Here is an 11512-nt window from a genome sequence, read left to right on the forward strand (position 1 = left end):
TATATATATATATATATATATATATATCACTTTTGTTTATTGATCTAACAAATAACTACCAATTGCTTCACCGTTAGTAAGAACCAAATGCCTAAATTAACTCATGATAGGATATGAGGTTGTTTCAAAATAACTAAAGGTATGAATTCACAAGAAAGTAATTACATTAAATAGACTAGCGTGTCGAACTGTCGACTCGCATTCTTATTGCAATATATAAACTTAAAGAAAGATGTTGATTTAAGATGATGAAAATCATTATATGATTATTAGATATTAGATATTAGTATTGTGTAGAAGTTTTTATTAGTTATTAAGGAGATAGGTTAAAAATGATAAAAATGGAATATTAAAATTATACCATACATGGTGATTACTATTTGTTTTGGCTTTATTAATAGTATATATGATATAGAAAATTCTGCTGTCTATATTCATGGTTTACATGAGATTTAGATTACCTATATGTGTTCAAAGGGATTTGCATTCTCTGAATATGTATTTGGTAACTTTGAGCCTAAGCGCTAAACTCACCAACTCTAAAGTTAGAAAATCATAGTATACTATCAATAATTTGCCCTCTTAAGAATTGCGGATTTTCCTTGCTGGACATGGTTGAACAAGGGTTATATGTTATATGTACCATTACATAAAAGATAAACTTAGTTAGAATATGTTGTTTTCTCTTTTTCTGTTTTACCTTCTATGGAGAAGTTGTAAATTATTATTAGCTTTTCTTAAGCTCAATGATAAGATTATGATACATGGAGTTACACAAAATGAGGCAACATATATTTTCTTAATTTCTAAATCCTAGATATAGTTTTCATATGAGAAACGAACTAGGATTATATGTTCCAAAATTATTATGTTTCCAAGTTCTTATCCAATCAACTTTCTCTAAGTAATATAAAAATATTATTTTGTATTTTTTTAGAGTTTTTCTTTTCAATTGCGTAGCACTTTTCCATTGGACGAACAGGAAATTGGGACAAATGATCTGTCCATGAGAAACTTGGTTCATTCATTCATTCAGTTTTCATTGGTGTATCTAATTTAAGTTATTTCATTACGGTTTTTTTGAGATGTTGCTGACACTGCAACCTTATATTTGGTGTAAGTTGTAGGGGAGCTGCGATGCCGTCAATAATGCCAGCATTTTCTCCAACGCCATTCATGTTCTGAAAAACTGAGTTGAATTTGTAATAGTGGATTTGTAAATAATATAGGAAGAAAAAGTGAGGGGAAGGAATAAGTGTGAAAATATCACTGTGCTAATATATAATAATGTGGCTGGTGGGCTATTTGGATTAGGGAGGAAATGGTTGTAATTGTTTCTGGTGTTTGTTGTGAATGAAAGTATCCTTCAACCACTTCCTTGTTCAATTATGAATGAACTCATTAATTCTTCCTAAGCTTGGTTATTGTTTCAATGATAACTCAATTTTCACATAATCCTCCATGGTTTTGACACCAAATGAGTACTAGAGAACTCAACCTAATATTAAAAAAAGCAAACAAATTAAACTTCACAGCTATCATTTCATTTTGGTAAAAGCTTGGTTTTCTTTAAAGTAAAGTCCTGGTTTGAATGAAAAAAATGGGCATTGTAATTGTTGAAATGTAGCAAACTTATTCCCTGATGATACTTTCGACAGGGAGCCATATCTTCTGCTACCTGTGCTACTTACATGTGCTTCATCATCATGCATACGCAATCTCAACTTAAGGGAGCCAACTTCTTTTGATTTGAGTCATAGAAGGGACAATTGGAGAAGACCCAAAGGAGTTATCATTTCATTACCTGTATAGCACTTGAGAAACTAAATGCAGAGTTTTTGGTTTTTCTTGTGGATGTTTTGGTGGAATTCTGGAACATTTTAAAGTGAAAGGAGAAGAGAGTTTTAGTGGGTAATTTTGGGGGTTTCAAGGGAGAAAGAAACATTCAGAAATTTAGCAATGTATTCATATAATTTTTCCATGGATATGGAGAGGGATTAGGTGGGAAATTCGACCATTCTTTATTGTCACTACTTGCTAGCAATTCAGAGTAACACCAATTTTGGTAATTCTCACATTACTTTTTTTCTTCTGGGAATAGGAGTGGGATTAGGTGGTAAATTGCACCATGCCATTCATTTTCCCTTTCTGTTTGTTCTCCGTTACATTTATGAAAGAAGAAATTTGAAAGAATGAAAAAAACAATGGGTTCCATAATGTATTTTTTGGTACTACCAAAAGTATCTATTCTCTTACCTTTGGATAAGGAATTAGTTCCTGGGCGTGTTCTGTATTTTGGTAAAAACAACAAAATGAGGGTGGTTAAAGTTTGTGTCTATGCTTCCTTTGAGCAACCTCAAGTTCTCCATGCTGGTTCTCATGGGTAGCTTCATCATCAGAACTAGTCTTTTTAAGCGAATAGAAATTTTCGATATCCTATTCTATGTTTAAAAATTGAGCCTTGAAAACTTGAGTTTGGTGGTGATAAACACTCAAATAAGCCTCTATAAGCATATAATCTAATATATTATTATCAACGTCAATGATATAGAATTTGGGTATTATTGATATCGTGGGACAATATGTATTGTGACATTTCTTTAATAGATTTAACTTCACTAATAATTTAACAATTAAATAAATAAAAAGTAAAACTCCTATATTTAATATGGCTGAAGAAAGTCCTAAAATTGTTATGGTTAATTTTAAATTGATTTTCATTTTTCCTACATAATTTACTCGAAAATTAATTTAACTTAAATAGTTACTTAAAAAATGAAATGTTAAATAATAATCAATGTATTTCAATTTAAATATTGATAAATGCTATAATTTTTAATATAATCAAATAATTCAAAAATGCAATATTAAATTTCTTGACTTGCTCAAATGTACAGCAATTTCTAGTATTTCTGTTGCGGGTGGGTTAGTAACATTTTTTTCCCAATACATGGTTAATAACTTCATAAAAGGGGTTGATTTTGTAATGGAAATGCTTTTATGACACCGGGAATTGAACTTATCCCACTCTGTCCCATGGAGTGACAAGGAGAAAGAGAAAAATATAAATAATTGTGATATAGTCTACAAGTAAAGTCTAGATATTGAAGATAGGTGTACAAACAACATAACTAACTAATGCAATTATTTTGAAGAGTCCAATATCGAGTGACATCAAAAAAATAATAGTCTTGATTTTTTAAATTTTTTGAATTAAAAGCATATAATTTTATTCATTTTCACATTCCAATGTTGTGAGTACCAGACTGAGCAATTATTCTGATCCAATCGTTGATCAGACTTAAAAATGATTACGATTTGCAGTTTTAAATAATGGGAGGTTGGGTCACTTTGTTGGAAATTTTTTCCAGCAGTGTTAAACTTGGTTAAATGAAAATAACTAGGAAAATGGACTAAACGATTCACTTAAAATTAAAATAATACATTATTCTAATGATTTGTTTTATTCATCCTTAAAATAGAGAAATTTTACTTTAATATAACTATACATAATTACAAAATAGGTAAAATTTTGCATTATATATAATTATATATTTATTGATAATTATTAATTATATGTAAAATCATCTAGTTCGCTCGAACAGTTTAAATGTTTAAACCAGTTAAACATAATATGTGAGCTCATCTAGTTTGAAGTCTAACTCGAGTTTCACAACATTACATATTTTAGTACTAGAAGATCCATAGAGGATCTCATCTACATAACTAAGGATATAAGCGGTTCTGGTTTAAACCGCGAAACCAATTTGACCTATCTGAATCAAACCATAAAACATGGTTCGATTCAGTTTATTTTTAAGGAACTATTTAAGTTCGACTCACAGTTTTGGAAATTTAGGAACCGTTGAATCGAACTACATATTAAAGAAATAAATACTATATAATAATGTTCTAATGTTGCTTGAATTTTTCAACCAATTTTGTAGTTTAAATTAGCATTTTTATATGAATTGTAATGTTATATATGTTACTAGTTACTAAATTTATATATATGTGTGTGCTATTTTCTTTGTGTATTGATGATTTAAAACATATTGTTCCTACCCGGAGAACCGAGGAGTCACATACTTGGTCGCCGAGGTGGATCCCGCACCCAAATCAAGTGAAGCTCGTATAGAGTCTCCCAACATGCTCGCCCAGCATCCTGGCAGACTGGGGGCAACTGTTCCTACCCGGCGAACCGAAGAGTCACATACTTGGTCGCTGAGGTGGGCCCCGCGTGTTGGGACCACCAGAGTTGACCTAAGAGACAGCATGCCTTCAGTACCTCACCAACCCACCTGCCAGCACGACAGATAGAGTGCAGAACGGCTACCAAACCAACCATATGCTAAAAGACAAGAGTGGCACAGTGTACGGTCCTGGCAGACCGCCTGGCACGGGAAAAGCAACCCCCGACAATACCTGTTGTCGGCCACGCGTCGCACCACCAGCCAAGAGCCCAAAGTCAACTCTCCCTTCTATAAATAGGGATCTCTACCAACAGGAAGAATTTTAACCTCTTTACTCTTTAACATTACTCACTCCACTACTATCTATCTTCATTCTCATATTCTCATTCATTTAGTTCATACACTGACTTGATCGTCGGAGAACCTTTTCAGATATCTCCACCGGCAGGTCCAACTCTCCTACCTCATCTTGCTACTTTGACGACCATCCTCTTCTCCTTCCTCAGCAGCTGATCAATCATTGTCCGTACCTTTGTGTTCTAGTAAAGAACACATATCTTTTTGAATTGTAATGTTACATTTATTAATTCATAGTTGTGATATAATATTAAGTTGATAAAAAGAGTAATATGTGTCCAACATTTTGTGTCACTCCATATACCATGAGTTTATGATTAGTCAGAAAAATATTTAATAATCAAATTTTAACTTAAATATATTTTTTCTGACCAATCACATGTCCATGAGACATGGAGTGGCACAAAGTGTGGGACAACAGATGCGTACCCGTTGATAAATACACCTTATATGTTTGATATGTTTTATTATGGAGCTACTTACGTGAGAACAATGTGATATTATAAGAAATTAAAACAATTGATATGGACTATTAGATTTTAATTGAAAGATGAAGATTAAAAGATACATGCACATGACTATCATGTGGCTAATAACTAACTTTTAATCTTAATCATACATGATTGGTTGTAAGACCCAGATTTATTGTTTTCACAGTTTTTATATGAGAACTATTCTCACTTGTGCTTTATTGTATTATTTTAAATTATTTTTAGTAAAAAAATTATATTTAAATAACAATTTAAAGTTTTGTATTTTTATTATTTTTTTTATTATCTAAAATAGTACATGATAAAGAAAATATATGTAATACAATGTATAATTTGTTTGGAATTTTTTAAATATTTTTAAATTTATGGGTATCCATCAATCTACTAAATACGCAAAGACCACAGTACATACATTTGGACCAAAATGATAGAGAGGGATGAACTGATACTGAACTAACTTAACCCATTGTCATACTTATTTATCAGTAGAGAAAAGAATGCTTCATAGGAAAGGATGGAGACAATTGAGTGTGGACAAAAATGAATGAAAAAGAAGTAAGATGTGGACAAAATGTGGTGGTGAGATGAAAGTGGAGGACATGACTTCTTTTTAGCCTCGGCATTAAAATGAAAACGTGGCTAATACACACCATTGTAAAGGAGAGGTGACCCATACAAACAAATCATAAATTATGTTTCTTTCTTTAAATCAATAATAAATCACTATCTTTGTTTCTATTTATTTATTTATCTCGTTGCAACAAATAGTTCCTTTAGAAATGTGAATTAATAAAGTACTAATTATGGGTATACATGGAAAATAATTATTAATGCACAATAAAAACTTTAAACAGGACAGATAAATGAAAATAAAAAGAATCTTCAAAATGGACAAATATATAGGAAAAAAGGTAGTAATATATTTTCTTAATAATTAATTATTATATTAATTTTTTGAATAGAATTATAATAACTAATATTTTCACATCAATCGAAATAATTTGGATAATGTTACAAAATTTTATAAAAATATTGATAGTAAGTGTGGAAGATTTTGTTTTTTTTTCTTAATGTCACTAGCTACAAGAAGATGGGAGAATCTTTATTTTTTATTTGACAAAGGTTCATAATTATTTTTTATTATAAGTCTAATTTGATTTTTAATTAAGATGGAAGAAAATCTTAATAATGAACCAGAATTTAAACAAAATTACAAATGAAAAATAAATTAAGAGATGTAATTATTTTTTTGTTTGCATTATGTGTGAATTTAAAATAGTTTCATATTACAACTACCACTATCTATATCACAACAATAACAATAATTATAGTAGCCACGATCATAATTACAAGCGCAATTTAAAATAATGATGATAACAAAATAAAGTTTGATAGTAGTACCATATTTTAAGGTTAATCTAGAGCTTTTATGATGGAAGAAAATATCATATTATTATTCTAATGATTTTTTAAAGTAAAAGGTATTATTTCATGCCATGAATATGTCAAATTTATTATACACTTAGTATTTAATATATTAGATCACGTACCATAGAAAAAAATGCTGAAGACTTGAGCATTTGTTGATGATGTCATAGATAAGTGTTCATGTTTCACATAGAAAAACCATTTTAATGTTTCACGCCGAAACTATTTTACTTGTTAAACTCGTGATTTTACCTGATTTTACCTTACTCACACTTGTGGTGGTTATAAAACTTGACTTGTCAACACCTATGAGTCTACTTATATAAAATAATAAAAATATTCATTTTAACATGATAAAATATATAAAGAAGAATACATCAATATTACATTAACATGCCTTCTAAAATATATATATATATATATATTATATAGCCGGCAATACATAACATATATAGTAAAATATGAGTATATTTTATGATTAGTATGAAACATCTCCAATTTAATTAGTGTTTCTGTAATGAAACAATGTCATTTTAGGTTTTAAGAGAATGTAATTTGAGTGTGTAGGTGAATTGTGTACTTGCTAGAGAGCCCATGAGTTCACATAAGTTCACCTCCATCCATGAAAGTTGGTTAGATTCCACAACCAAAAGTTGTAAAACACTATAGTTTAACCTAAGTGAGAAGAATGAGAAAGTGGTAAAATACACTATTTTCTAGAGGTTTTTTAAACCACAATATTGCTTAAGGAATCCCAAATGTAAAGTTCACCTTGGAAAGTGATATATTATATTCAGAATATATATTAAGATTCAATATATCAGTTTTTGAGGTTAACTTCATATTTTGTGTTGCTTAAAGATAACCGCAAAGATAATGATTAGCAAAACTCTTTCCAACTATAAATAAATGAGAAATAATATGCAAGTGATATGTTAAGAGTAGGATAATGTAATTAATGCCACAATTGAGTAATTAAAAGTTGATAATATAATTGTTATTTTCCTGACTATAAATGTTGCAGTACTTATTTACATTAGAGAATAAAGTATCTCCTGATATAAGGAGATAAGTTATATCCTACGGCCACTAAAATCATGACATGTGTTCTATTTAATCATTTTCTATAAAAATATTTCTAAAATTAAACAGAATAGTACGCATGTCATACTTTTACTTACCGAATGAGATAAGTTATCTCCTGATATGAAGATATACTTTATTATCTCTACATTAAGGATGTAACTAAATTTAACCATTTGATTTAGTCTCTATGTTTCCCTTGGATTTGACTTATAGATGGAAGTTAAGTTTATTAAACTCAAATGGTTATTGATGACTCTACTAAGATATTAGATCAATGAGTTACGGGTAAAATCAATAGGTCAATGATGAATTAGTCAACTTTGTTCATATTAAAAATTTAATAAAATATTTATATATTATTATTTAATAATTTTTTATTCTAGATATATATATAAAATTTATCATTATACAAATATCTCACTACACAAGATTTTACTAAAAAAATGTCACAAATAAGTTAAAAATATTATCAAAAAAATACAAGTTTTATGTTTTAATCATGCAAAATAAAATCTAAAGTTGATTAAATAATAAAAGTTTTGTTCCCACATAAGCTAACAAATAATGAAATAATATAAAATAATTATAAATAAATTGAAAAACCATATTTTTGTAACCCACTTATATTTTCTTAGATGCATCACTCCTTTCTTTTTGAATTTTGGTCTTGTAATTTTGTATTTTTCGTATTCTATTAATAAAATTTGTTTTTGGCTGATAAAAAAACCGAGTAGAACTCGTTCAACTAATCGAATCACAAATTTTATACTTAAATTGATCGAGTCAACTCAATTGATATTGATTTTGATTTTGAATCAGACCGGCAGGTACATGACGAGTTTAATAAGTATAGTGACAATACAATTTCAAAAAGCATATAAGGAAATGAGTTATTGTGCATGGGGCAAACTGCTACTTTTCAATCCTGAGTAACCAAGGACCACCTCAAACAACAACACGCATTTAAATATTTGGTGCAATTAATGGGACAGTTGAGTAATTTAGAGTTGATAATATATGACTATTTTAAGATTAAAAAGTGTAAAATTATAAATATTGGGACAGTTGAGTAATTTAGAGTTGATAATATATGACTATTTTAAGATTAAAAAGTGTAAAATTATAAATATTGCAGTATTTTTTTTAAATGTCGAAGTAACTAACTTTAATATTTTGTTTTAATCACTATAATTATGCTGAAATTGAATCTGAGATAGAAACATTTAGTAAGTCAAATACAATTTGATAAAACAAATGTGAAATGAGTTCTTGAGCGCGGGGGAAAATGCCAACTTCAAACCTTTAGTAATGAAGGACGGCCTCAAACGAGTTGAGATCCTATTTAGTTAAACAAGGATGAACTTCACAAGTTTTATTTCGTAACAATAAAAACATGTTATATGAATTAAAAAATTAATATTTATTATTTTTTGTATTTTTATTTTATTGTCATTTGTGTTAATACATTGTTTGAGATAAGAAATTTTTATTCTTATTTAGTATCGAATTGTCTCATACTCAAGTGTGAAAATAGTGAGAGTTTATTAGCTTTTTAAATTATTTTATTCAAAAATAATTTAAAACATATTAAAAGATTATGAGTAAATTACACTGACATCCTCTGAGTTTTAGTGAAATTACACAAACCACCCAGACCTTTTTAAAACCTACGCAAACCCCCTAATCATATATATACATTACATTGACTACCCATGTGAGATAGATAAGTGTAATTTCTTAAATAAAAAATGGTGACGAGTGTAATTAAGTCAAACAAAATACGATATATTGTGAAGACAAATCCAAATATTATAAAAGTCGATGTTTATTCTTTACTTTGGTTAGTTACAATATAATACGAGAGTAATTTAAACATCTCCTTAGACTTATTGATGTAGTTTGTAACGAATAAAAAATAATGAATATACATCAAGTTTATACTATTTGGACTTGTCTCCACAATATAACATATTTTGTTTGACTTAATTACACTCGTCACTATTTTTTGTTTAAGAAATTACATTTATATCTCTTAATGGATAGTAATATAATATATATATATATATACATATATATATATATATATATAAATATGGGTGATTTATATAGATTTTAAAAAAGTCTTAGTAATTTGTATAATTTTACTAAAACTTATGGATGTGAGTGTAATTCACTCAAGGATTGTTTATAACATGTGTGGTCATTTTTATCTAGTACAATATCTTGTTGTAGGATGAAATCTTCTCTTTCTGTCTTGTAGCTTTCCTTTCCGGAAAGAACTCTCAATGATTAGAGATAACACCAAAAATAAATAAATGCAATGTTATGAAAATCAAGGACATCAAGGTGTAATATGTTTCATATTAACATTAATTAACAGTTAGATTGTATGTTAGATTATAATTAATAATTATTTATAAAAATATAATATATATAAAAATAAAATTTTATATAATTATGTATAGTTATATGTTGAAGTAATAATTTTTTTTTCTTAAGATAAATGTAAAATAAAATATTTGAGGAGTATTTTACCATCTTTAAAATTCTAAGTAAATCATTTAATTTACTTTCCAGTTTATGAGAATTAGCTAGGTTTAACATGATTTAAAATTTCCTACTCAAGGTGATTTAACTCTATATTCAACTAAAACCATTTTTATGTGGAGTTAATGATCGAAACTGAGTAACTGACCAGACTGTCCGTTCATAAATAAACATGTGGTCAGATTTGTATTGCTACATATCTTTCTTATCAACTTACGTCTACGATATTTCTATATCTCTCAGTATACAATCAAGATAAACGTGTAAATGAAAAATATTTAAAAAAAAAACGTTTTGTCGGCAACGTCCATTTCTATAGATTAATGTATGCCATGTTTTATTCCTAGAGTGTAATATCTATGTATTAATAACATAAATATTTATATAATTAGTTAATTATTCATCATTTTTAATAATTAATGATAATTAAAAATAAATGATAAATGATATAATGATAATATTTTTTTTGCATTATCTAATTTTTTTGAGTAATATTTCGGTTTATATATATATATAGCATATCTTTTACATTGTAAAGTGCAGTGTATCACTCATAAAATTGGGTTAACAAATTATTTCAATTACAAATTTAATAACTAAATATTTTCTCATTAATCATACAACACAACATATATTCCTATGTTATAATGATTATTCATTTAATTACACTTTTAGTTGTTCCAATTTTTCTTTATAATTATTTTGATGGTTTTATGTTTAATTAAAAACCGATCATTATGTACCCAAAAAACAGATCATTTCTATGATATAAAAAGTATCACATCTAACATTCTGTTTAAGGAAAATCAGCTATTGATCATTCCATTGAGCTTAGCTTTTACATTATGTTTGGTTTTTTGAAGAGAAAAATTAAAGAAAGAAAAATTAAGATGATAAAATGTGATAATTTTTTAGTTGTTTGATACAATAGAAAATAAAAAAAAGTTAAACAAAAAGAATATAATAATTATTAATAATAATATTAACATGCATTTGTTTGTTTGTTTTTAGTGTAAAATATATGTATTGTTATTGTAAAAATTTATACATCAGTACATCATTTACCATTTATTTATATTACTTATTTTGAAGAATCAATGATGATAAAACATAGACGAAGTAATATAATAACAATGTATAAAACTCAGACAGTGTAAACACATACATTTTTTTCTCTTGTTTTTTTTTAAGAATTTTAGTAAATTGTAACATTCAATATCTGTATATACCCAGAAATGTCCAAGTATTGGGTAGATGGAAATATGACAGTTTCTTTTTCCTTAATTAAGGAACGTGACTCTTTTGTGTTGTAATTCATGTTTCCTTAGAAAATACTATAAATATCGAGAAACATTTAGTTGTTCCTCATTCAAACAAAGGTGAACTTCTTCGTTCATAAAGAGGGAAAAT

General features: G+C 27.7%; 1 protein-coding gene across 3 annotated transcripts in view; it reads left to right on the forward strand.

Moving 5' to 3' along the window:
• The window catches only part of LOC109355136, a 3208-nt gene extending 1139 nt beyond the window's left edge, over positions 1 to 2069 (forward strand). The window contains exon 2 of one of the 3 annotated variants that reach the window (XM_019598099.1): positions 1659 to 2069. In XM_019598099.1, the coding sequence (XP_019453644.1) occupies positions 1659 to 1812 (154 nt within the window). In that variant the 3' untranslated portion in view covers positions 1813 to 2069. Of the gene's footprint in view, positions 1 to 1121; positions 1371 to 1658 lie in introns of those variants that run through there. The other 2 variants (XM_019598100.1, XM_019598101.1) reach the window with 2 other exon arrangements.

This window comes from Lupinus angustifolius, chromosome LG08 (genome assembly GCF_001865875.1).
Source record: "Lupinus angustifolius cultivar Tanjil chromosome LG08, LupAngTanjil_v1.0, whole genome shotgun sequence".
In the NCBI taxonomy this organism is placed as follows: Eukaryota; Viridiplantae; Streptophyta; class Magnoliopsida; order Fabales; family Fabaceae; genus Lupinus; species Lupinus angustifolius.